Source organism: Hyperoodon ampullatus, assembly GCF_949752795.1.
Source record: "Hyperoodon ampullatus genome assembly, chromosome: 19".
NCBI lineage: Eukaryota > Metazoa > Chordata > Mammalia > Artiodactyla > Ziphiidae > Hyperoodon > Hyperoodon ampullatus.
Genome location: NC_136932.1, coordinates 42422968 through 42449572, shown reverse-complemented (window position 1 = coordinate 42449572; position 26605 = coordinate 42422968). Strand labels below are relative to the sequence as shown.

At 57.6% G+C, this 26605-nt stretch overlaps 1 protein-coding gene across 2 annotated transcripts; it reads right to left on the bottom strand.

The window, feature by feature from the left end:
• Nucleotides 1-2185: 2185 nt before the first annotated feature.
• On the bottom strand, nt 2186-24203 carry CLUH (clustered mitochondria homolog; the record flags this gene model as incomplete). 2 transcript variants are annotated; one of them, XM_079725078.1, is made up of 26 exons in its annotated part: nt 2186-3690; nt 4470-4543; nt 4627-4761; nt 4866-4959; nt 5240-5361; nt 5444-5569; nt 5649-5729; nt 6603-6742; nt 6839-6992; nt 7112-7196; nt 7417-7661; nt 7744-7806; nt 7896-8048; nt 9485-9585; nt 9705-9809; nt 9915-10138; nt 10882-11576; nt 12763-12855; nt 13030-13177; nt 13468-13593; nt 13675-13829; nt 13908-14032; nt 14251-14394; nt 15389-15560; nt 16393-16595; nt 24104-24203. In XM_079725078.1, 26 exons carry the CDS (start codon nt 24201-24203, stop codon nt 3504-3506), a joined length of 4050 nt encoding a protein of 1349 aa, XP_079581204.1. In that variant the 3' UTR covers nt 2186-3503. The 2 variants fall into 2 exon arrangements, with proteins under 2 accessions (XP_079581204.1, XP_079581205.1); XM_079725079.1 differs by having other exon boundaries at nt 9705-9806.
• Between the last annotated feature and the right edge of the window lie 2402 nt (nt 24204-26605).

The following is a 26605-nucleotide window of genomic DNA, read 5'->3' as shown; positions in this document are numbered from 1 at the left end:
CCCGCTTACCGCAAAAAAAAAAAAAAAAAAAAAAAAAGACTACAAATAATAAATGCTGGACAGGGTGTGGAGAAAAGAGAACCCTCCTACACTGTTGGTGGGGATGTAAATTGATACAGCCACTATGGAAAACAGTATGGAGGTTCCTTAAAAAACTAAAAATAGTGATCCAGCAATCCCACTCCTGGGCATATATCCAGAGAAAACTCTAATCCAGAAAGACACACCAGTGTTCACAGCAGCACAATACAGTAGCCAAGACATGGAAGCAGTCTAAATGTCCATCAAGAGATGAATGGATAAAGATGTGGTACATATATAATATGGAATACTACTCAGCCATAAAAACAATGACATAATGCCATTTGCAGTAACACAGATGGACCTAGAGATTATCATGCTAAGTTAAGTCAACGACAAATACCATATGATACTGCTTGTATGTGGAACATAAAATATGACAGAAATGAATTTATTTACAAAACAGAAACAGACTCACGGACATAGAAAACAAACTTATAGTTACCAAAGGGGAAGGCGGTGGGGCAGGGATAAATTAGGAGTTCGGGATTAGCAGATACAAACTATATAAAATAAACAACGAGGTCCTACTGTGTAGCACAGGGAACTATATTCAATATCCTGTACTGAACCATAATGGAAAAGAATATGAAAAAGAATACATACATACACATACATAGCTATAGATAATGTACAACTGAATCACTTTGCTGTACACCAGAAACACAACATTGTACATCAACTATACTTCAATTAAAACAAAAAACAATGAGTCTGGAGGGCAGGAGCGAGTGGAGACAGATGATACAACTTAAAAGTAGTAACAGTCCTTTTAAAAATATTTTTTAAGTTGTAAAAGTAATATGCATGTTAAGAGAAATGCAAACAGGGAAGAAAAGTAGAGCAGAAAGTGAAAGACCAGCGTGGGGGACACAAAGAGGCTCACACAAGTTAGACCTGTATTCCATCTCGCACAGCTGCCCCACGACCTGCATTGACAGTTCTCACACTAACCCTTCCTGGATACCACTGTTCACCCTTTTCAAAAATGTGCAATCTGTCAACTAGGAGAAGAGGAGAAAAGGTGGATTTCATACCTCTGTGTCCTTTATAAAACAACAGTCCCTCGTCATTTCAGTTGTCAAAAGGCACCTGACAGCACCAATACGCTTAAGGGATCAACCATGAAAAATGGGCCTCTCAGGTGACTAGTGGGTCCAATGGTAATTACACTTGACCCCTTCTCAGCTTTACAAGATCATGCCCACAATCTAGAAGTGCTGAGAAACACATGACTGGCGTTCACAGGATAAATGCCCTAGGAAGGCATGCACGTTCAGAACACAACCAGGAGACTGTAAAGCGGGGTGGGAGGGAGCATCCTTGGGCATCACTTAGAAGAAAACCTCGATGATGTCAGGGACATCTTTTTTTCAGTTGGCTCAAGAAAACAGACATCAGGGTTGGAATTTTTTTTTTTTCCACAATGTCAGACACAAAGGACTCTCCAAGTATTCAAAAAGGCATTTAAGTACGCATGAGGCTGAGGACCCGCCTGCTGCAGACACTTCTCCTCTTGAGATAGGCCTCCTGCCCACAACCCTCCCATCTCACAGGCCCGGCCCCTCAAGCCCACCTAGGTGGGCTCCACTTCCCCCTGTTCGTTAGATCTCCACGAGGGCCCACCTAGGATGGCAAACCTTAGACACCCCCCATTCTAGCACTCCTAGTTTTATGGGGGGCGCCGCCCAGTCCTCCTGACAAGCGAAGGGACAAGGGCGGATGCCCAGTTAGGTCTTCAACAACCTACCAGGGCCAGCACGCCCAGGCCTGGGCCCTCACCTTGCAGCACCCTTCACCCCAGCCGGAACCACAGGGCCCTGTATAGGAGCGATTCTCAGCCTTTTCTTCTGTGGCCAACGACAGGTGACGTTCATCTGTATGCCACTCCCATGGGTCTACTGATGGGCAGACTGGTCAACCCTAGGTGGGTGCCTGCGGCTCTACCCCCTTTCCTCCCACTTAAATGACGTTGTAAGGATAGCTTTGAGTGTGACCTAATTTTACACATTCATGTGCTTTAAACTCTTTCACTAGCACCACTTGTGGCAACAGCTCTCACAACCAAACAAGACTGGTACAGAACACACAGGAGAGGCCGGGACAGCAGGTTTCAAAAACTCACTTTATTCCAATGTGAAATGAAGACTGATGGTTTAAAAACAAGAAAAAGTTCTTGATCAGCTGTGGGGATGCCTCGCTTGCTAGCTCGCACCCACTCCCTTTGAAACCAGGCGTTGGGACAGGCCATACCCGGCCGCGGCTCCGTGCAGAGCCACCAGGCGGAGGCCCCAGCCGCAGGACCGCGCCCTCCAGCTCCCAAGGGTGGCCGTCTCCGCCCACCTGCCAGGGCTCTGACAGCAGGCCCAGAGAAGCGGCATGGGCGGCCGGGCCTGTGGGCCCACCACCTTCTGCAGCCCCCTCCCTTCCACTCCCAGAGTTCCTCTCTGTAGAAGGTGCCTGTGTGTCCTAGGACCAGGTAGGGAGCTAAGCTCCACAAACAAGGGACAGTCACTCCTGTACCTGTGACGTCTCCCCCGGGATCCATGATTCAGTCCGGGTGCCCCCCCACCCCCCTGTGCGTTAGGCAGCTGAGGTTGTTCAACGGGGAGAAGGATACATTCAGACTATACCCCAAGGTTAGCCCCAGCTGGGGTGCGGGGAGTGGGAAGGCAGCACCTCCTGCTGGGGCCCAAGGGCCGACAAGCCGGGGCTGGGCACAGGGGTGTCTGGGGAACCACCAACGCCCAACCCTTTCCCGACCCCGAGCACAGCCGGGCCAGGCCCGGCCCACCCGTGGTTAGTAAAGTTGCTGCGGCCCTCACCCCGCCATAACGTGCTCCCCAACCGTCCAGCCCTGCCACAGAGCTCTGGCTCCCCATCCCAGGACACAGGAAAGCTCCCCTCTTTTCGGCTTCAAACCTGGACTTTCAGCCAGGTAGGGCCCAGGGGTAAGTGGCAGCAAAAGCAGCAGCCATAATGTCAAACATACAAATGACCTGAGAAATCTCACCTGCACGTCACCCACCCACTCAGAACCGGCTCAGGGCTATGTACAAGTCAGGAAGGGCGGATCAGGACACTCGCGGGCACAGACACATTCGCGCACACCTGCTTGAGGATGGGGGGCCCGAGGGGGCACCTGTCCACCAGCTGGGAACTGATGCCCACGCACTCCATTCACGTGTCTTCGATTAGGCCTCTGCGTCGTATACTCTTCGAACCAGTGCAAGAACATCTTTCAGAGGGTCAGGCAGGCCAGGCCAGGGTCCCAGGAGGATGCTGGGGGCAGGGTGGGGTTGGAAGCGTGGAGGAGGAGGACTTGCTGCCTCTCCTGATGTGCAGGGCACGCCCCCTTCTCCTGGAGTCTGAATCGCTGGGTAACGGGGCAGCTGGCCAACTGTCCGTCTGTGTCTCCCTTCCTACCCCTGCAAGCTCAGGGAAGGAGGGTCCTTGGCAGCTGGGGGCTGGGAGGCCGCATCCTCTGAGGCCCCTGCTGGCTCTGGCTCAGTAGCCATGGGCTCCTCAGCCTTATCCCTGTTCCCGCTGGCCTCCTGGAGCTGGTGCCGCCGCGCCACCTCGGCTTTCAGATTCTCCAAGTCTTTTTGGCTGAGTAGAAGGATGGGGCGAAGGGTGGGTATCAGAGTGGGCCTGGGCCCTCCGTCACCTCACTGGCTCTGCTTAAACTTAGAACAAGATCAGGCTCTGTGCTCTCTGCAGTGAGACACACGTGTGGAACAAGTGCTTCCCTCCCACAAATAGAAAGGCCCCCGAGTGCTGAAAAAGTAAGAACTGCACACACCTGACAGCCTCCAGTTAAGGCCTGGCTCCCACCCAGCCTTCACGCCCAGTTCAAACCCACTGCACCCCGGCTGCCCCTGTAGCTGATTACACCCAAAAAAACAGGTGTAGGGTGCAACACAGAGCAGATACGCTGTAAATGCCGTAACAGTGAGCTGACCAAACCCATGCCGCACACAGGTGGGAGGGAGACGGCGCGAGGGGCTTTCGAAGACGGCACTGTTTGTAAGAGCCGCACAGGGACCCTCAGGGCCCGGCTCTAAGGCACATCCCTACACTGGCAGAGCAGGAGTCCAGAGTAGGAATGACGCTGCTCTTTACACACTGACACGAAACGATCGCCAAGATAGATTAAGTGCAGGAGAAAAATACCTATGTGCACAGCTCGCTACAATTTTGCGCCTTGGGGAAAAACGGTTACAGATCTGTGTTTGCCCAATTATGCAGAGTATCTCTGGAAGGATTCACAAGGAACTCCTTGCCACTGGCTATACTTTTCAATTTTGAGCCATGTCAATGTATCACTCATTTAAAAAACCAAGAAAAAAAATAAAGGCCACCTTCCAAGCGGGGGTGGGGCGCCTCACCTGAGAGGAATGAAGAGGATGCCGTTGATGACGTTCAGCTGCTCCAAGACGCTGGCCATGCTGGGTGCTGTGAACTGAGGGGCGGGAGGGTGAGCAACTGCCTGCGCGCAGCCGGGAGGCCGGGGTGAGGCTCGCCCAGCCCCGCTCGGAGACCCACCTTGAGGGGCGGGATGTTGGCGCTGGAGCCGTTGCGGTAGATCTCGTTCATGGTGCGCTGCAGGGCCACGGCCTGCTGGGTCAGGCACTTGAGGTACTCGGAGCTCTCCTTGGTCTTCTCGTGCTCCTCGCCCAGCTGCAGGGGGCGGGAGAATATCAGGGCTGCCCGCAGCCCCGCCCCTTCCGCCCCTCCCCGCAGCCCCCGCCCCTTCCGCCCCTCCCCGCCCCGCTGTGGCCCACCTGCGTCTTGTAGATGGTGTAGCCTTCCTTCTCGTGCTGCAGGGCTGACCGGAACTCGGCTTTGCTCTCATAGACCCGGGCGACCAGGTGGTGGCTGCAGGCAGGCACGGCGCCGGGGGAGGCGAGGGAGGGACGTGAATGGGCCGGTGGGTATGGATGGGCGGTGGGCAGGCTACCCCAGAACCCACTCTCTGGGAACTTTCCAAGGGGGAAGGCAAGTCCAGAACTCAGAGAAGAGATGCAAGTTGAGAGACATTTCCTCAGGAGTCAGATGGAGGACTAAGTGCTGGATCCCGTGCCCGCCCTCAATGCAAGCACCTCCCGGGACCCTGTGGCCTGGGGCCTTCCTGTCCCCTAACCCAGCACAGCCTCACCTGAGGGCCACCTTGAGGGACTTGGGCCCGTGGTACTTGGTGCTGACGGCCAGCGCGTTCTCCAGGAAGCGCAGCGACAGGTCGCACTCCATCACTCCGTGCAGCACCAGCCCGATGTTGTTCTGGGGGCAGTCGGGAGGGCCCCGGTCAGCTCCCACTCCCCTGGGCTCGAGGCTAGTCCCGCTGCCCCTCCCCAGTACTCACGTCCAGCAGGGCCATCTCAGGGTGGTCCTCCCCGAACACGAGCAGTGTGAGGTAGCGGGCGCGGTACAGCAGGCTCAGGGCCGTGGACAGCTGGCTGCTGGCGAAGCAGTACAGGGCCAGGTGCATCTGCGGGGGCAGCGGCATCAGGCCAGGGCAGCCACGGGTCCCACCCACCTTGCAGGCCGTGCCCCCGGTGGCTGCTCACATATTCCTGGATGGTGTTGGGGTGCTCGATGCCCATCACTCGCTCACTCATCAGCACAGCCTTCTGTTGGTTGCTGAGGGCCTGGGGAGGTGGGGGGCTGTCACCCCTGGGTGGTACCGCCCCACACCCATTCTGCCTGGCCCACGAGCTGCCACAGCAGCTTGGCCTCTTCACCTTTGGCTGCAATTTCTATTTTTACTTTGCACAAAGGCAGCAGAAGAGTGGCCAAAATCCAGCTGCTGTGACCATGGAGGTCGACAGCCCGCTCTGAGGCTGCTTCACATTTTAAAACACTTGTCTTAATCTATGCCAATACATGCATACAAATCTAAAATTGTGCTAAAAATAAAGTATTCGTAATAAGAAAAGGCAGACACAGGCGAAAGAAAACAAGAGTCCTATGGCTGGAGGCGGGAGTGGGGCACCTACAGCGCACCTGGCCTAGGAAACAACAGCCTCTCAAGCCCCGGGGCCAACAAGGCAGGTGAACGCCACCAGGTCCCAGGATGGTACAGGCAACAGCACAGACCCCAGGCAGCTTCCCTGGTGCTTACAGGGCTCTAGGTAGTGAGTCAGAATTTACCCTTCCCTCATCCCTGTGAAGGGAGGCCCTGACATCACTCCCACTTTGTCCGCGGGCACGGCAGCTCTCCCCAGGATACAGCTCTTAAGTGGGGGGAGCTGGGGGGGTGGGCAGGGGAGGCGGGCCGCCATACAGGCAGAACAAGCACCTCCCCGGGTCTCCACCTGCTCCTCCTGGGGGGGCCCGGAGGTCAGCAGCATCCCGGGCCCCTGGGGTGACAGGGGCTCCAGTCCCACCTGCCGGGACTCCTGCTTCCTGCTGCCGCGGGGGTGAGAACGCAGCCCCAGCTCCCCCATGCCCCCTTCCGCCCCGCTGGTGCCAGACCGGGCCCCGGGCCCCTGCTGAAGGCCCAAAGGGTGCGCGTGGCCCACCTCGGCGTAGTCGCCCATGATGTAGTGGAGGCGGGCGAGGAGGCGCAGGCAGGCGCAGATCTCCACGTGCATGGCTCCGTACACGTTGTTGAACAGGTTCAGGGCCTCGTTGATGAGCTCGCAGCCCTCCTTCAGGAAGCCTGCAGGGCACCCCGGGAGCAGAAGGTCAGGGCCGGCCGGGGGGAAGTGGGCGCCCCCCACCCCCGCCCCGCCCCGCGGCTGCACCTGGCACGCACCCTGCTGTACTTTGGCCTGCCCGCTCTGGAAGAAGTGAAAGGCGTCTGAAGCCTTCGGGTTGACGTGTTTGACCACAGGGAAGATGTTGAGCACGTCCTCCTCCGTGAACGCGGGCTTGTGGCGGCTGTCGAAGCTGTACTCCTTCAGCAGGATCTGGGGAGCCAGCCCAGCACCCGCGGGCAGCCTCAGCCCGGGCTCAAACGGCCGGCCCCGCCCCGCCCAGTTCCCCCCGTGGCCCCGGGAGCCCTGCAGGACGCTCTGAGCCAGCCCACCTGGATGCCGGTTTTCAGGGAGATCTCCCGCAGCAGCGTGATCTTCTGCAGCCCGTAGGTCTCCACGGCCTGGTCCACGGTCTCACTGGGGAGGAGAGGCGGGTGGGCCCAGGCGGCCCAGCACCCCTATGCCCCCTCCTCCACAGCTGCCCCTCCACCCGAGCCCCCGCCCAGCTCCCCTCCCCACTTCCCCAAGCAAGCGGCCCTCCACAGCTCCCTGCTTCCTCCTCCCCGATCCACTGCCAGCGACCATGGAGGACCCGGACGCTGCCCGGGAGCCCAGCGCCCCTGCACCCGTCACGTACCACTCGAGGCTGAAGTCAAAGTAGTTCTTGGCCTCCTGGCAGATGTTCTTCCAAAGCTCCTGGGGCGTCATGACAGCCCAGGCTGTGTTATCCGCTGCCCCTGGCGGCCGGTTTCTCCTCCTCCTGTTCCTCTTCTTGGAGACGAGCTCGTCGGCGGGCAGGTGGGCCACGGGGTTGGGGTAGGAGCTCAGGAAGCAGTTCAGGAAGTGGCTGATGGCAGCCGAGAGCCCCGAGAGCTCGACCCCCTGCAAGGGAGGTTGGACCAGTGTCACCACCCGGGCTCCCCCCGACATCCCCATGACCCGGGCCGGGGAGGGAGCGCAGGACCTGTAAGTACGTCTTGAAGATGTGCTTGGCAGAGCGGGTGATGAGCTCTCCGATGCCGATCTTCTGCAAGGGTGCAGAGAGGGGAGTCTTGGTCAGGCCCCAGGCCTCCATCCCAGCCCCGCCATCTCACAGCCGCCCTGGGCACCACTCACGTAGATGTGGTCCAGCTGGTCCCGGGCCGGGCTCCGGAGTACCAGGTCCAGCACCTTGCCCAGGTAGCGCATGTTGATGCCGCGCTGACGCATCACCTCGGCCAGCGTGGCCCCGTCCATGGGCAGCACCGCGTGGTCTGCGAAGTCCTTCACCTGCGGGCTGCAGCGCGTCAGGCCCCCCCAGCCCAGGGCCTCTGCCTCCTCCCGCCCTGGGTCTTCCCAAGGGAGCTCACGCTATCCTGAGGCCCTGAGGGAAGCAGGGGACTGAGACCCCAGCTCCCAATCGGGAAGAGGGAAGGAGACAAAGCAGCAGCAAGGATGTGAGATCTTGTCCCCAGCCTTCTGCACGGGCCACCATCACCCCTGTGACTGCTGGGCCCACACGGCGGGGAAGCAGGGATGAGGAAGCCGCACAGGCTCTCCTGTGATTGCAGAGGAAGAAGCAGGGCCACAGCTTCACCCCGCGGCTGTGCTGCGCCTCGCAGGGGCCTGGGGCAGCCAGCACGGCAGGCTCAGCTCAAAGATCGGGGGACCTAGCAATCCCACCACTGGGCATATACCCTGAGAAAACCGTAATTCAAAAAAAGTCATGTACCACAATGTTCACTGAAGCTCTATTTACAATCGCCAGGACATGGAAGCAACCTAAGTGTCCATCGACCGATGAATGAATAAAGAAGATGTGGCACATATATACAGTGGAATATTACTCAGCCATAAAAAGAAACAAAACTGAGTTATTTGTAGTGAGGTGGATGGACCTAGAGTCTGTCATACAGAGTGAAGTAAGTCAGAAAGAGAAAAACAAATACCGTATGCTAACACATATAAATGGAATTGAAAAAAAAGAAGTTTCTGAAGAACCTAGGGGCAGGACAGGAATAAAGACGCAGATGTAGAGAATGGACTTGAGGACACGGGGAGGGGGAAGGGTAAGCTGGGACGAAGTGAGAGAGTGGTATGGACATATATGTACTACCAAATGTAAAATAGCTAGTGGGAAGCAGCCACATAACACAGGGAGATCAGCTCAGGGCTTTGTGACCACCTAGAGGGGTGGGATAGGGAGGGTGGGAGGGAGGACATATGGGGATATCTGTATACATATAGCTGATTCACTTTGTTATAAAGCAAAAACTAACACACCATTGTAAGGCAATTATACTCCAATAAAGATGTTAAAAAAAAAAAAAAGATCGGGGGACAGCATGGCACCTAAGCTCAGGGCTGCCTTAGCGGGGGAGCAAGCACCGTGTACATACACAGGGCCTATGTACAAAGCTTGTGGGGGTGAAGATGCCCCCAGCCCCTCTATCAGCCATCCCATCACACAGGGGCTCAGAGAGCCAGACCCCAGCTGCCAGCCTACAAGGGAGGGCATGCAGAGCAGAACCTGATGCCTCCCTTGGCCCCTGTGTGTCAGCGGCCCCATTCTGGGGAAGAGAACTCCACCCTGCCTGCTTTGCAGGTCAGCAGGTCTAAGTCACTCCCGCAAAGGTTGCACAAGCTTCCAGAGTCGGAGATGGATGAGGCCCCAGGGCCTGTAACACCACCCTCTGGGCAGTCCCTCGTCCCACCCCTGCCCTCACCAAGCCGGGGATCTGGCAGGAGAGCAGGAAGGCAGCAGCATCTTTTAGCAGCTGCTTCTGGTCCCGAACTTCCTCCTGACAAGACTCCGGGAAGCGAACCCCTGGGGGAGGGAGAGCAGAGGCGTGAGCCAGGCAGAAGAGAGGCGGGTGGCCAGACAGACGGCAGCCCTCAGGTGGGCGAACAGGCCCACCAGTACTGGGGCCCTAGAGGACCATTCACCTGGCGAGAAGATGTCGGGGTTGAAGCGGACATCAAAGGCCGTGCTGCTGATGGAGCCCACAGCCTTGCATGCGTTGCGGATCACCTCCCGACTGCGAGGGTCTGCTGTGGAGACACTGCCCGTTAGGAGGTAGCCCCACTCCCGCTCCGGTGGGGCAGCAGCCGAGCCTCCCCTGGCCTGGGCTCCCCCGGCAGCCCCGGCAGCCCCACCTGTCCCGTCGTCCGAGGCGATGGTCTCTGCCAGCTCCTTCACCTTGGCCAGGCCACTAGCACTGCTGCCCTCCTCCTCGCTTCCCACCTCGGGTGCTGGGGGGTCTTCAGGCTTGGACTCCGAGGATGGGGGGTCACCGTTTTCCAGGGACGGGGGGGTCTCCATCTTGCTGGCCTTCTGCTGCATCAGCTGTAGGGCTGCCAGCTTCATGAAGAGGAGGTACCTAGAGCACAGAGGATGGGGCAGGGAATGGAGGAGGGGTATGTAGAAGCGTGCCTGCTCTGGCAGCTTCCTGCTGGCTTCGGGGGACCTGAGCCAGGCCCCAGCTCCTGCCCTGCTGGGGTTGAGGGATGTTGGGGCTGGACACCCTGCCGGCCTGGGGACACATCCCGCCCAGTGTGCAAGCGTCCACACACGTGTGCGTGTGCCAGTCCAGCAATACTACCAGGTGGCGGCAGCAGGTCACAGCAAAAATGGGGATCTTCCCAGACAGGAAGAGGACAGCTGGTGCGTGGGGGGCTCACACGCAGGCCAGGGCTCTCGAGAGCGCCAGGAACCCCCCTGGCATTCTGACAGGGAGATTATTCTGGGGCATTTGATGGGCTGACCCCTAAGCACAAAACGCCAGCAGCAGGGACCCCAACCCTGCCCCTCCTCCAGGGCCCTGGCACTGGGAGGTTCAAAAACACCTAAGCAGATTTCCACGTGCTCCTTGAGGGAAGAGCCCCGCTTCAGTCAGTTGAAAGCCACTGGTCTAGCCACTTGCTAGTTTCTGATCCACATAAAGCTCTTGGATGTCCGTGTTGGGGAGCCTGACGCCACGGTGGATGGTGCTGGGGCTGGGGCTGGGGCTGGGATGACCAGGGCCAGAGCTAGCTCCTCTTCACTTTCCAAAGCCTCCCCCGTCAAGGATCAGGCCCCAGGACCACCCACCAGAGGATGCAGCCGCTTGCCCTGGCTCCCCACCTGTGCTCCACGAAGGCGTCCACCAGCTCCTGGCGCAGGCAGCAGAGCTTGTGGCGGTGGGCGCGGGGGAAACCGGCGCGGGTGCACTCCTCGGGCAGCACCTCGCCGGGCACGGGCAGGAAGTTGAGGTCGGGGGGGAAGGTGCGCAGCAGGTCAAGGATGTAGTGGCGACCGTCGTTGCCGATGATGCCCTTGCACTCCACGGAGGAGCAGAGGTCCACCTCTTCATCCCGGTCGTTGAGCACCCGGTGCCTCAGGATCTTGAGGGGCCGGCTCGTGCGTTCCAGCAGCTCCAGGTAACGTGGGTGCGACACCACCGTCTTGCCAAAGTCAATGGAGCCGTAGATAACGCTCTGCTCCTGGTCCCGCTCCAGGATGCCGGGGATGATGGACTGGGCCGTGACACGGTAGCCGCGGTAATCCACCACCACCGTGCCCAGCGTGTACAGCCCCTCCACGTCCACGGCATTGTATGTGCGCACGCCATTCAGGTCATTGGTGGGCGCCACGTAGGCCGCCACATCCCCCCCGAAGTCCTTGTAGTGGTCGCGGACATCAAAGCCCAAGCTGAAGAAGATGTTGTTCCAGATGAACATCTGCATCTTGGTCTCCTCGCTGGGGTTGATGGCCATCACGTTGCCATCGATGACTGCCATGGCGCCCCGCGTGGCTGCCGCCGTGAAGTCGCTGTGTACCTGGGGGCCCGAGGTTGGAGGGTAAGAGAGCTGCGGGGTTCATCCCGCCTGGCCAAGCTCGCCCAGGGCTGGTGGAGGTAAGCAGGACAAAGTTTCCTCACATTTGGAAAAGGGCAAGAAACCCCAGTTTTGGGCTTCCCTGGTGGCACAATGGTTAAGAATCCGCCTGTCAATGCAGGGGACATGGGTTCAAGCCCTGGTCCGGGAAGATCCCACATGCTGCGGAGCAACTAAGCCCGCGAGCCACAACTACTGAGCCTGCACTCTAGAGCCCGCGAGCCACAACTACTGAGCCCGTGCGCCACAACTACTGAAGCCCACATGCCTAGAGCCCGTGCTCCACAACGAGAAGCCACCGCAATGAGAAGCCTGTGCACCGCAACGAAGAGTAGCCCCCGCTCACCACAACCAGAGAAAAGCCCGTGCGCAGCAACGAAGACCCAACGCAGCCACAAATAAAATAAATAAAATAAAATAAATAAATTTATTTTTTAAAAAAAGAAACCCCAGTTTTGAAAAAATGTAACACTTATACTGCGAGAGAGAGCAGAGCTTAGTGATTAAAAGGGAGAGTGAGGATTGGGGTGGGTCTGGGAATCACCAAATACGTGCCAGGTGATCTTGGCTGGATCACCTCTCAGACCTGTTTTCTCATCGATAAAACTGTGACATAAAAGTATCAGCCTTTACAAGGTGTCTGGAAGATTACAGGAGGTAATGCCTACACAGCACCTGGCATAGCCCCTGGCAAAGTGAGCATCCCGGACTTTAGATCTTATTTTTACCATTATCATCTCTAGTAAGATTATGGGAGATTTCAAATAAACTTTTTTCAAAAGCACTGCTTTTTCCTCATCTGTCTCAGGAAGAACACTAAGGATATCTCAGTAGGGCACGTGTGTCCAGCTGAGGGCTCCACGTGGGTGTGCTGGGAGGGAAGCTGTCATGGACCTTGCCACTCAGCCCATCCTGGAGGCATGTCCCCACCGGTTCCAGCCCACAGACGCTAAATCTAAGAGAGGCCAGAAAAAGGAGTTGGGTCGTCTACCAGGAGGCGGAAGGCTGGCAGAACACCCTGGAAGGTCCCTGATGGCCCAGCCTGGCTTCCCTCTTGTTCACAGAAAACGAGCAGGTAGGTGGCAGGCGGGCCTGTGGCCGCTGGTCAAGCCTGAGGGGCCACAGGCACCTTGAATATGGCTCTTTCTCGCAGCAGCCGCTCAGGCAGGTTCTTCCGAGGCAGCTCCCGCGTCGTCTGCAGCTCTTCATTCCAGTCTCGGGTCTACAGCAGGACAGGGAGGGGGACACCAGCTCAACCTGAGCCCCCAGCACCTGCTCGGGGCAGTCCCGTCCCCCGCCTCCCCGCAGTCAGCCCCCCAAGCACCCAGAACCCAGCCTGGCGCCCGCCAGGGGAAGGGAGGGAAGAGCTAAGGGTGGGCCACCAGGCTGCAGGCACCTGTCCTGGAATATGCTCCTCGTAGCCCAGCCGGGAGGTGTAGGCGTCCTCCGCGCGCACGCAGTCCATGGCGTGCTCCGCCTGGGGCGCTGTCCAGCTGTATACCTGGAATGGGGTGGCGATCCTCTCGAACGGGTGGCGCTGGACCCTGTGGTGGGCAGAGGGGAGATGGGGCAGCCCGCTGAGCCCAGAGCCCTGCCCTGGGCCCCTTCTCCAAGGTCCCACTGGCTCTGCTGTCTCCCCACCAAGGCCCTGTCCCTGGAGGGTCCGACGGAAGGAAACGGCCGCCTGTCCTAGGACTGCTAGGCTGACTGCTGCCTAGAAGGGAGCTCTGGGGTGCTGGGGGCACAGCTTAGGGCAGGAGGGCTAGAGTTCAGGCTGTATGGTTCACCCACCCCATGGGACGTGAGATGAGGGACAGATGGGCCAAGGTGCTACCTTTTCTTCTGCAGGGCGGCAAAGTTTTTTTTGAAGGTTGGGCTGATCTGGTTGAGCAGCTCCACCAGGGAATGGCTGAGGAAGCGGGGGCTGGCAGGCTTGGGGTTGAAGTGGTACGCTGTGGACCTGCAGGGAGACGGTGGCCACTGTGCAGGGCACCCCAAGCGGCTGCCCACGGACTCCGAACGGGTTCGCACAGGGACTTACTGGTTCAGGTAAAATCCCCGAGTGGATGCCGTGATGCTGACTTGTCGGTCCTCGGCTGTGATCACAAACAGGTACATGAGGTCCCCGTGCATCTTGCGATTCCCTGGGGGTGGGTTCCAGCCGCTCATGGTCAGCACTTTCAGGCACTGCAGGGGCTGCAGGAATGGCCAAGCGTGAGTGGGCCAGGCTTCCTGGTGTGGCGATCCCCTGCCCCAAAAGAGACCTGCTCCCACCTTCCAATCACGGTTCTGGGGCTGCAGAGGACACAACGGCCGCTCCCGGCTCCCTGGAAGGATGTACTCAGGCGGTGTACAGTCGATAGGGTCCATCTCCAAGCCCTTCTTCCGCTTCCCGCTGTCTGAGGGACCCGAGGCTGGTGGTCAGCCCAGGACCATCCAGGGGCCAACTCCCTCCCCAGATCAGGTGGCCCTGGTCTGTGGGCCTCCAGCCCCGCTTCCCTCCAGGTGGGAAGGCCGGGCCCTTGGCCCCTTCACCAGCCCCTGGCCCCTTCACCAGCCCCTGGCCAACTTGCTCCCGGCCCCTCTGCGCAACCGCCAGCCCCAATGCCTCCCGCACCTCCCAGGTCGCCATCAGTAAAGACACTCAGGAAGGACAAGGAGTTGCAGTCAACCCCGTTGAAGGCATCGGATGGGTCCAGGCTCTTGAGCAGGTCTCGAACGTGGCGCACGTGGATGCGGGCCTCTCGCACCGTGTATGGCTCTGTCGGGAGGGGGATGGGCAGGGCGTTACCAGGGCAACAACCCACCCAGCAGAGAAAAGTCGGCCATGGCACTACCAGGGGTGGTCTTGATTTTCAATTTTAGGCTTTCACTTACAAATTCCCTTATGAACACATAAGCTGGAATTCTTTCAACACATACACCTGCCTGCTGGTGGGCAGGGATCCTTGTTTGCAAAGAACCTTATACCAAAGGGCACAAGAAATGCCTCTGGAAGTGCACACAGAAGCCCCCTGCTCTCTGCCCACGAATGTCTCGGGTGGGCAGCCCGGCACAGCTGCTAGGTCCCCATGGGCTCAGTCCAGTTCTCCCAGGGCAGCCCTGGCCAGGGGTGGCCTGAGGACTTACAGGACCTCAAACTGCAACACTGCTCCCCAACTCATGTTTCATGAAATTTCAATGAGGGCTCTTCTGGGGAAGGACAGAGGTTTCGTCATTAGGTAAGTCTGGGCACAGCTGGGTTACATTTTTCCCACATTTGCTCCTTGGCTGACATGCCTAGAAGCGCGGTGCCACCTTTCCCCAGGTAACCTAAGTTCACGTGATTTTTTTTTTTTTTTACAAACAAACCAGGCTCACCATGCCAGCTGACTGTTCCACACTGGGCCTGACTTCCCTGCTCAAGAGCCGTGAAACCTTAGTTTCCTGAAGAGACTGAACTTTTATCTCTATAAAATTTGAACAGGCTGATTTCAAGCACCTGCCTGGTATTGTTTGTTTTGTTTAAAATCACGACTCTGATATTCAACCCATGAAGTTGGAGGGTGTGCTTGTGACGGCCTGCGAAGCAGACCTGTGCTCCTGTCCTGTCTTCTCCTGCCTCCTCAAGTTCAATGCTGCCCTGAGCCTCCACATGCTCATCTGTGACACAGTGACACCACGATACCAGCGGGAGGGGTGGGCTGGGGGTGAGTGCCACCTGGCCCCGCCTCCTCATGCCCCACCTCGGTGGGCCACACAACTTCCGGACAAACCTTCCACCACGCGTAGCACCGAGCCCTCCTGCAGCCCCTCCACACTGCGCAGCTCTGAGAAGTGGTCCAGCATGTTGCCGTCCAGGTGCAGTGAGAAGCAGGTGCGGTGACATGTGTCTTCACGGTCCATGAGCACTTGGTGGATCTCCTGTACCATCTCCTGGGGGGACACCTGCCAGGGAGAAGGCCCCGACCAACCTGGTGAAAACATACCACTTCCCCAGCCCAAAGGACCTGGGTCCCTAAAGTCAATGCTCCAAATACTGTCTCCCCGTTTTTGGCTTTTATTTTAAATTCCAGGCCCTGCCCATACATACCATGCCCACTTGCACCTGTGTGTGTGTATGTGTGTGCAGGGTATATGCACATGTGCAGGACAGAGCCTTGCCCTGTTACCCGCAAGCTTAAACTATTCCTGCAGACCAAGAGCAGGCCCTGAGTAGAGCAGCAGGAGGTGTAAAAACAAGGAAAAGAAAAGAGCCATCTTGCCTCCTCCCTTGCCAAGTGCCAAGGTCCCCAGGGCAAATGGCTTCCCCCTTCAGGAAGGTGTGCTCTGGGGCTGAAGCCTGTGGCTCCAGAAGACACTAGAGGGCCTCACCTGGTTCCCCAATGAGTAACAGTTTACAAGACCTCTGGGTTGGCTCTGCTCTTGAAGACCACCCACTACCACTCTCCTCTCGGACAGATGGTAAAACTCCAGCCAGAGAATTGACCTACCTGAGGGTGGGGAGCCCTGGGACCCCAACACTACCCAGCCACTACCATACCGATCCCCAAACAGGGCTGGCAGTCCCAGCTGGGACCTGTCCCCTTGCAATGAGGCAACGGCCTGAACCTGGACTCCCATGTCCACCACGTTAGCTGAGTGACCTTGGAAGGCACAGGACCCTCGGTTTCCTGCCTCAACATGGGGCCAGACCAGGCAAAGGCAAAGCTTGGCTTTGCACCCTCATCCTCCCCAACAGGCTCAGGCCCTGGCCCCCAGTACCCCTCTATCATCTCACCTGGAGGGAGAAGGGCTCGATCCCAGGAGCCAGGATCTTCACAGAAAAGCCCGTGTCCTGAATGACAATGACTTCCTGTCCAGTGGTCTCCTCTCCCGGCTCGGCCTCATCCAGCCCATTTTCCCGGGGCGGGTCGGCAGCCCCCTCCTCCTTTTTCAGGCTCTCCGGGCAGTCCCCATTCAACAGCATGACTGAGGGCAGCTCTGTGGGGGACAAGAAAGGAGCCGAGTCAGATGGGCCTCGCTGGTGAGGTCTGCCTCATCCACCAGGGTGGACACAGCCCTACACAAGGGCATCTGCCTGTCCTCCCAACTCGGCCCTGCCCCAGACTCCGGTCCCACCGCACCCCAGGGCACGCCTGCAGGCTACTGCCCGCTCGCTCGCCTCCACACCCTGGGCCCTCGCTTCCTATCTGCTCCTCAGGCCCCCAGTCTGGCGGCCGTGTGAACAGGCCACCCAGACCACTCTCCCCAGAGTCACCAATGCCACCCTAAGGGCCAAACCTGAGGGTCTGCTCGGCTCCCCCTCCCCCGACCGCTCACTTCCTCCTCTTCCCTGATGGACACTGATGCTCTGATTCTCCCCTCTCCAGCTTGACCTCCTCCTGGCAGTCAAGCTGTGGGTGTCCTGGGCCCCAGCCTCTCCTCATTCCCATCTCACCCTTGCCCGTGACTGCAAATGCCCTCCCGTCTCCCAGCTCACGTGACCAGTCCAGGCCTCGCTCCAGTTTTTCAACATGTGGCCATCCCTTAGGCCTCACCAGACTCATCTTGTCAGCATGGAATTTATCTTCCTCCACAAACCAGCCCCTGCTCTGCGAATGCCCGCCCCCCATCCCTATCTAGTCACCCAACCGAATCTCCAAACTGGTCACAGGACTGCTGCAGGCCATTTCCCCTATTTCAAGAATACCACTTGTTGTACACCTGAAATTAACATAACATTGTAAATCAACTGTACTTCAATTAAAAAAAAATTAGAACATGCACTACAGTCCTAATTATGTGTGTATATGTACACTTGAATCTATTCCAGTAGAAAGACTAAAAGACTCAGAATTCAGTGGCTTTCCTTAAATAACAGGATTAAAAGCGATATAATCCTTTCCTTATAAAGTCTGTACTTTCCAGGTGTTTACAATAAGCTTGTATTATTGTATGACAATTGTTAAACCAGTGTTTATTTTAGGGTATGATTTAGAAAAAAATGTATCAGGAGCTTTTTGAGAAAACTAGGGCATTGAAACTGTAGTGAGCAAATTCTTATACCAACTTTTGTGAACTGTTCATCTTTTATATCCAAAATGATCTTCATTTCCATGGTGTGACCATATCCTTAGATGAGTAGCTAAATGTGATCCAAAGACAACACTTGTGCTTCTACATATGAAATTCTGGTAAATACAGATAACTCCTTTTTTTTTTTTTTTTTTTTTTTTTGCGGTACACGGGCCTCTCACTGTTGTGGCCTCTCCCGTTGCGGAGCACAGGCTCCGGACGGGCAGGCTCAGCGGCCATGGCTCATGTGGGATCTTCCCGGCCCGGGCCACGAACCCGTGTCCCCTGCATCGGCGGGCGGACTCTCAACCACTGCGCCACCAGGGAAGCCCCAGATAACTCCTTTTTTAAATAAAGTGCTTTTTAAGTCGTTATTAAAGGTGACCATAGTAAAAAAGAAAATACTGCAATTAATGGTAAATCTGCATAATTAATGGTTAATAGGAATAAGTGAAAATCCATAGAATCAAATAAATATAGCCTTTTTTCCTCTTCCAAAAAAAAAAAAAAAGGTACCACTCAGAACCTTCTAATACTCTCCACTGCTCTACTGCTCACAGGAACCGAACATCTTAGGCCTAAAGTCCACCTCAGCCCCTGCCAGTTCTCCCTATCAAGGTGCAGCTACACCAAACTACTCAGAAGCCTAAGAACAAGCCACACATTTCCCCTCCTACCTGTGCTTTTGTTTATGCTGCCCCCCATATACCATTCCATCGGGCAGACTCCTACTCATCCGTCAAGGCCTAGGTGAAATAAACTCTCTTCTCTGAAGCCTGACCAATGACCCCTGGCAGCAGTGTCATGCTGCACTCGGGGGGCTGTTCACACCAGCAGCTCTAGCTTCCTCCTCCTGTCTTGCCCGCACTCAACAGAAAGACACTGAACTAATGAATTAATTACTGTAAAAGCCCCGCACTTGTGACCAGCAACCGACTCACGTGTTGTGGGGAGGAAGAGCAGGTGACAAAAGCTTCCATTTCTCCACAGGCACTAAGGAGAACAGAGGAGAGCCCTTCCCGCCCTGCCCCGCTGGGGGAGAGGAGGATGTCCTCGCAGAAACCCTCCAGCGAAACACAGGCCTGCCTGGAGCCCCACTGGCCCATGGGGCCTTCCGGCCCAGGGCCTGCCTGGCAGCCAGACTGGCCCCTTGCTTATCCGAGAGCTCCAGCCAGGTCAGCTCAGCCAGCTCTGCTCTGGACCCCAACCCATCTAGACTCCACCTCCTCTTCCCTACCCAGCTGTGAGGAGTGGGGACGGGGTGCACCTCTCCAGAGCTGTGTGGGCTCTACCCAGACCTACCAGAAACATGGAGCAGGGGCCTCGGGAAATGTATAAAAGTCCAGATAAGCCTGACACACAAGGACACACGGGGGGACCGGGAACGGGACGTGGAGAGAAGCCGCTCCCTCTTCCCGCGTCCCCTCAACTGAGTGATAAACAAAACGGCCAGGAGTTCAGATACGGTCCCCTCCTCCTTCCCCCAAATAAGGGTGTCTGAGGCCCAGAAGTTCAGTGCCTTGCCCAAGGTCAAGAGCGGACCCTAGATTCCCCCCTGGAGAGCCCCCCTACCACATGGCTGCACTGCCCTCAGTCCTGGCCCACGGTGGGCCTTCAGTAGCTGTCGCCACCTCCGTCCCCAGCACACCGCTCCTAACCTGAAGGTAAACTCCCAACAACCACAAGGACGCACAAGGACCTCTCCTTCAAGTGAGCCCACAGCCCTAGGCGGGGCGACCCCAAGCCCCTGGAAACTGAGCAGCCGGCCCCAAAGGGAGAACCTGGCTGACTCTGTGACACAGCAGACAGGGACAGGAGGGCGGGAGAAGGGTGGTGGCTGGTCAGTTTTCAAAATGCAGCAAGAGGGGTGACAGCTATGAGGCGGCCTTCCCCCAGCTGAGGCCTTGAGAAAGGCTTTGCTGGCTGACCAGCCCTCAGGATGAGGGGAGCCCTGCCCAATACAGAACAGCAGCTTTGAGGTCTCTGAGACCCCAAAAGTGGGAAACCAGAGACCTGGACCCAGACAGGCGGCCTGTGCTCCCCGAGTCTGGGCCAGGAGGACAGAGAGGAGGGCAAGGGTGGCCACAGCTCCCACTCCCCACCCTGCCTCAGGGAGCCTGCCCAGAAGGCACCTCGGCTCCAGGTTCCCACCCCAGGGGGCACCCAATCTCCTATCAGATTTCAAAGGAATGTGGCTGGTTCCCAGGGGCCTCCACTCCCCTAAGGCCAGCCGGCCCTGCCCCTCCCCTTTCCTGCAAAGCACCCTCAAGGTCTCCCCACAGCGGGATCAAGGCCCAGCGGCCTCCCCACCAGAGGCCAGCCACTTGGCTCCCTGTCCCCACAGCCCACCTGGTGTGGTCGGCGGCTGCCCTCACCCACGTTCTGGAGTCACAGGACCTCCGTGGCAGCGAGTCAGCCAGCTCTCCAGCTCAGGCCCGGCACTGCCTGGGTGCCTCGTTCCGGCCTCTGCCTCTACCCTTGCCGCCATGCAGCTGGCCGGCCCAGGGCTGGAGATCCGGCTGGCTTCGGGTTTCAGTGGGGCCAGGCCTGCTGGGGCGGCCCTGGGAAGGGCACACTCCCCCTGCCTCGCATCCTGCTCAAGGTCGGCCAGAAGGACGGCCGTGGGCCGGGAGGCCCTGGTGGCTCCAGGACCCCAACTGGAGCTGCCACCAGTGCTCAGGCCCACCCCCCTGTACCCCCCAAAAGAGGGTCCCTGCTGGTGAAGCAGTCAGCGGGGCAGGAGAACCCAGCATCTGGGGTACCTGGGCCCCTCAGGATTGAGGGCCCTGGGGACTGGCTGGCAGGGATAGAGCCCAGCAAGGGGGTCCTCTCCTCGGCCCCAACCCCAGTGGGGTGGGGCAGGACCGCTTCAGCTGGCTGCCGGCAACAGCTGGCACAGACTCGGGCCCAGGCCACGAGGTGGCCGCCCCCCTGTCCACCGGCTGCACTGAGCACCCTGCCCACCTCCTGGGTCAAGTGGCTGGCTGGGGCCTCTGGCTCGTGCTGCCCCCTGCAGGTGACCTGGCAGCTCTCCCCTTCCTGAGAGTCACTAGCTCTGGTGGGAACCCTAACCCCAGACGCCCAGAGGACAACTGCACCCGTGCCCCAGGCCTCCAGCTCCACCAAGAAGCTGGCAGGCTCCGACTTCCCTCCCCAGCAGCCCCTGCGCTGCCAGGAGAAAACCAAGTCTCTCCCCTAGGGAAAAGAGAGCTGGCAGCAAGAGACCAAAGGCCGCGCGGCTGTGGAGAAGAAACATGCCCAGCCTTGCCAGGGCGCCTTCCCAGGGCCTCTGACTTGTTGCCAGGGCCCAGGCGGGACTGCTCCGGCATCCATACTAACCAGGGTGGGGGTGGGTAGCCAGGCTCCCTTCAGGCCCCCTCCCCGCCCGTCTAGTCCCTTCCAGGCAGCCCTGAAGGGCTGGCACCCAGCAGGCCCTCGGCTCCCAGCACCCTCCACCAAGGGTTCTGGCTTGCGCACACTCACCGGATGGCACAAAGGGCCAGGCCCCAGCAGAGCCCCTCTTCTTCCGCCACCCTCCCCAGACACACCCCAGCCCTGTGGAGAAGGGGGGCGGGCAGAGCAGCCTGGCAGTGACCCCTGCGTAGCTGCTACAACCACCCCCACCCTGGTTACCACAGAGCCAATGCTTACTCTAGGCCCAGCCCGTAGCAGGTCCCTCCATCAGCTCGACCAGCCCATCTCACTTGAGGAAACTGTGGCTCCAGAAGCTTAGTAACCAAGCTGCCCAAGGTCGCAGAGGCAACAGGCAGCCAAGCCAGGTCAAGAAAAAAACCAGGTTTGTCAGACACCCAAGCCCAGGCCTGAGTGCCAGCCCCCAGGCTGCAGCGCCCACCAGGTAAACAGTACCCCCTTCCTCTACACCCCTGCTTCTTACCCCAGGGGGCACCCCTGAGGATCTGGGCTTTAGGGAAGGAGAAAGGTGATCCTCTGCAGAATGGGAAGGGGTTGCCCAAACAGCATGGCATACACCTCCCGCCCCCCAAGTCTTCACTGGCCAGACCAGAATGAAGAGATAAAGCACAGCCCTGGCCTGGCCTGGGAGAACGCGGACCCAATGGGCAGCTGAAAGAAGTTAGAAAAGAAACGTAAGCCATCCCAGGTGGCCCCTGTGTGCGTTTCCCAGCCTGGCATGGCCTCACTCAGTAGACTGTGCCAGGGCCAGGCCCCGCCCTAGCCGAAACCTCACAGGGTGAGGCTCCTGCAGGAAGTTAGGCCTCAGAAGGCATATCACTCTATCCCAGGAATCTGGGGCTTCAAGAAAAGGGCTGGGGGCAGGCAGCCTAAGGAAGATCCCAAGGAGGCAGGCATCTGTTTGCCTCCTTCCCATCTCCACCCAGGCCAGAAGCAGGTCTGCAGGGTCTGGGGAGAGTCCAGTGTTCCCTGAGCTGCTCTGCTCAGACCTACCCAAAACAAGAGCTCTGGGGTCCTGTCCAGGAGCTCCCCTAAGCCCCCAAGCTCCTCTCCTGCCAGCCCCCTTCCCCTCCGCTCTGGGCCTCAACTCCAAGGAGCCCTCCCCTAGGCAGAAGGAACTCGACACACCACCATGAACTTGAAAAACCTGCTGTTCTCTTAACCCCTAAAAGTAGTTTTTTTCCCAACAAGGCAACTGACCCTGGGTCCCCCCACAAAAGGCCTTGATCACCTCCTCAAGGGGACTAAAGAGTCTTCCAGCGCTGGGTTCTGAGGTCAGAAGCCTGGGTGAGGGCCTGTTGGGGGTCTCCATTAAGGCCTCCTCCTCCTTTGAATAGATTCAGACTGGCTATAATTCAAGTCCTAGCTCTATACAAGCTTCCCAGAGGCTTAGGGAGCCAATGTTCCACCTGCTAGTATGCTTCCAGTTTCCCCAAAATGAACAGCTGTACCCTCCCCTGACCCAGGTTGCCCCAGACAGACCCCCTCAAAGAAATTCTCCAACACTCTCCCCTCTCCTCAGTCCCTACGTTCTCAGCATATGATCCCAGCCAACATGCCTCTCCCAGCTTCCTCTGGGACAGGACAGGGCAGCCTTGGCAATCTGGCTGTGAGCTGGAAATCCAAATGCTGAATTGCTGTGTGACCTTGGGCAAGTCGCTTCATCTCTTCAGGTCTCTTTGCTGGAGGGGAAATCAGCCTCCTCTTATATAGCCTGCTCCACCGATTCAGAGCCTCATCAGGGTGAAGCCTGGCAGGTTGGAGTCATCAGCATTTGTCATTCTGCCCAAACCTTGGCCTTCTCTAGGCAATCAGCAAAGCTGCCACAGTACCTATCCCCCACCATCAGCTAACCTGGCTGTGATCAGTTACAGGGTCAGAGAGCCCACCTAACACTGTTCCCGTCCTGACTCACCCAAGCTGGGAAGGGAGATGAAGATGACAAGTCCCTTTTGAGGAGAGTTATGGGGAGTGGGAGGCACGGGTAGTTCTGCACTCCCACTGTCACTCAGGGCAGAGAGGGACACAGCCCAGCCCTGGGGCTCTGAGGAAGATTTGGAGATGACAACCCAAGGGCTGGGAAGGGGCTTCCAACCTCAAGGCTGTAGTCAAAGATGTGATGGAAGAAACAGAGGGAACAGAGGAGGCCCAGGAGAGAGGCAGGCCCCACCTGAGAAAAACTGCAGCCACTCCCAAAGCCAATGCCACACAGCCCCACGGGGGAGAGCTGGGAGCTTGACTCCATGCTGATGACCTTTGCCTTAAAAACAGCAACTCTGGGCTGACCCACTTTTCGCAATAAGGCGGGTTAATGATCAAGTTCTGGCACAAACACCACCTCCTGCCAAGGAGTTTGGCTTTGCCCCCATACACAGGCAGACCCCCAGGTCTGCCTGCCAGGCCGACATCTATCAGGACGGAAATCAGACCCTGCAGACCTGGGAACGAACCCTGCAGGCCTTGCCTCTGGGAACGAACCACAGAAACCCCCTCACGAAACACACACCCCAACTTGCACTCTTCCCACAGACCAAGCCTGAGAAGTCCCAAGCTGAGTCTAACTCGCAAGGCTGCAGCCCTGTGCACAGGGAATGCTTGGGATCCTGACGCGAAGGGGGTGCTTGACGGAGCAAGTGTCAAGTGACCCCAGTCCGGAAAGTTCCCCATGCCCGGGGGCGTAGGGGGTGGGGCCGCCGCGTCCGTCCGTCTGCGGAGCCGGCACACCCCGAAACTGCATGCGCGTGCACGTCTCCCCGCGATCTGGCACGCGTGTGTTAGCCGCCGCTGCCCGCCCCGGGACCCCACGTGAAGCCCGGGCCGCAGGCGGGGGCGACAGTGAAGGTGACCTTCAGGGCGGGGGCGCCCGGTGGAGGGCTCGGCGAGATGCAACCCAGCCAGGCGCGGAGGGAAGGCGGCGGTCCCCGCGCAACCCCGAACCCCCCCGCCCACTCGGCCCGATTCAGCCTCCCGCCCTGCTGCCCCCCGACCCCGGCCCCGCTCACCCGCCGCGCCCGGCCGCCCCTTGCCACCGCCCTGCGAGCTGGGCTCCCGGGCGCTGTCCGCCGGGGCGGCCGCCGGCAACTCGTCCGTTTTGATGACCATGGCGGCGGGAGCGGGCGTCCGCCTCGGCTGTCCGCGCCGCCCGCCGCGCCACTAACCCAAGTGCCCTGCGCGCCGCTGCAGCTGCGGGAAGGACGGAGTCACCGGCCCACGTGGTGCGCGCTATGGCCTTTGACCCCACCGCCGCTCCCTTGCCCCGCCCTCGCGCTCGGCCCGGCCCACGAAGGCCGGCGAGGGACAAAATACGCCACGCCTCGTTCGCTGTGTACCAACGTGGTGACTTTCTCGAACGCCTTAAAGGGAACGTACCCTGGCTCTGGCTAGAGAAAGGCTTCGGGCCCCCTCGAGGGGCGGGGCTACGGAGAGGAGTCCTTGCGGTTCGCTGCCCGTCGGGCGGGCAACTTGACCTTGGGCGGAGACTCGTCTGGACTACTATTGCTTTCAGTGCCCTCCCCCAATGGCTTCCTATTGCAGATATGCCAAATGACCACGCGGTGTCTAATCTGAGGTGTTAATATGACCCTCAGCGCCGTGCTCACCGAGCTTGCCGTCCCCGAAGGGGTGGAGCGGGGGGTGCGTCTGGCTTCTTGAGGAGCGAGTGGAGGGTAGCCTAGGGCATGGTCACAAGAGGCAGGGGTGGCGGGTGGCTAATAGGGATGAAGTGCCAGAGATGGGCCCACCAAACTTTGTCCTGAGCCACAACGGGCTCCCCTCTGCCAGCGGCCTCGACACCCCCCACCAGATGAGTCCTCACATCCGCGCTGGCACATTATCCCCATTTTTGAGTGGAGGAAGCTAAGATCAAGGTCACACAGAGAGCAAGACTTTAGCTAGACCAGGCTAAATCCACAGCCTGGACACTTTACAGTAGTTCATGTTTTCAGATGTTTGGGGCCTGGTGGGGACTGAGAAGTGAAGTCAGAGAATGCTGCCCAGCTGACATTTTACCAGGTCTTGCCAGTGAGCTGAAGTTCTCCAAGCCGAGAGGGTGAGACGGTCTTCCTTGCACAGGCCCAGAAAGCCATTGGGAAGCACTTAAGGCATATTCCAGGAACTAATAGAAATTGGGAAGCTGAAGCTTCAGAGGTTCGCTGGGGTGGGCCTAGTGCCTCATAAAAATTGCAGAGGAAAATGGACTTTGTCCTGAAGCACCAGTGATGGGAAGGGGAGCCAGTGAAAGGCTTTAAGCACTTAAGCAGGAGGAAGGGAGGTGAGAAATGCTTTGGTTGCTGTGTGGAGGATAAAGGGACTGAGCTAGACCAGGGGGAGATGAGTTTGGACTATTGCACAAGAAGGCTGGAAATAAAAACAAGACCTGACTACAGCCCACCACATGGAAGGTGGGCAGTCAGGTGGTACATGAACCTAACACGGAGTTGGATTGGAAATCTGCATCCTGCAACCTCTACCTTGTCTCTTCTCCTAACCTTGAGCAAGTCACTTGACTATCACGCCTCTGAATCTCAGGAGCTTCCTCTGTCAAATAAAAACATCCATCTGTCTGGCCTCTTTACCTGTTGAGAGGAAATAGTGGTCATCAAAGCACTTTAGGTAGTGTAAAATACTTCACTCTGTCTTTCAAGCAAAGCTTGCAGGAGCTCAGTACTGCAGGAAGATCAGAGATGAACCAGACCCAGTCCCTGCCAGGAGAAGTTTCAATCTGGTGGGTGAAGAGAGATGCACACAGCAATCTCATGTCTAAGGCTGCAGAACAAAAGCCTTTAAAGAAGCTGTTCTGAGTGTGCAGGGGAGGCAGTCAGGGAGGGCTTCTGGGAAGAAGCTCCTCTGAAGCTTTGAAGGATAAGAAGGATTTTAATGAGCAAGACAGAGGAATCATATGGGAAGACACAGAAAGAGGGACCCTGGGAATTTATTCACTCGTTTATTTTTTTTTAAACCTTTTAATTTTATTTAGAACTTTGAATACATTCACTGGTTCAAATTTCAAAAAGCATAAAAGGGTATACAGTGAAATCTGTCACCTGCCCCCAGCCATCTGGTTTTCCTTCCCAGACCACCAGGATTACCTGTTCTTTTATATTCTTCTAGAGATATTCTTTGCATATAAGAGTGTGTGTGTGTGTGTGTGTGTGTGTGTGTGTGTGTATTTCCCTTTAGTTACACAAATGGTAATATACTGTACCTGCTATTCTTTATCCTGATTGTTTTACTTACTATATTCTGGAGATATCAGTACACAAAGAGCTTTCTCATTCCATTTTATGGCTGGATAATATCCCAGTGTGTAGATGTACCATAATTCTTTTAACCAGTCTCCCAACTGAAACTTAAGGAATTTGGAGAACTGTACCTAGTCCAGTGTAGCTGAAGTTGGAAGCCCCCTCCATGTTGGTTACACTGCTCATAACCAAAAGCGTAGCCCTGTTTTAACACTGTGAGCAGCAAGCCTGGGGATAGGGAAACAGATACACACAAAAAGCATC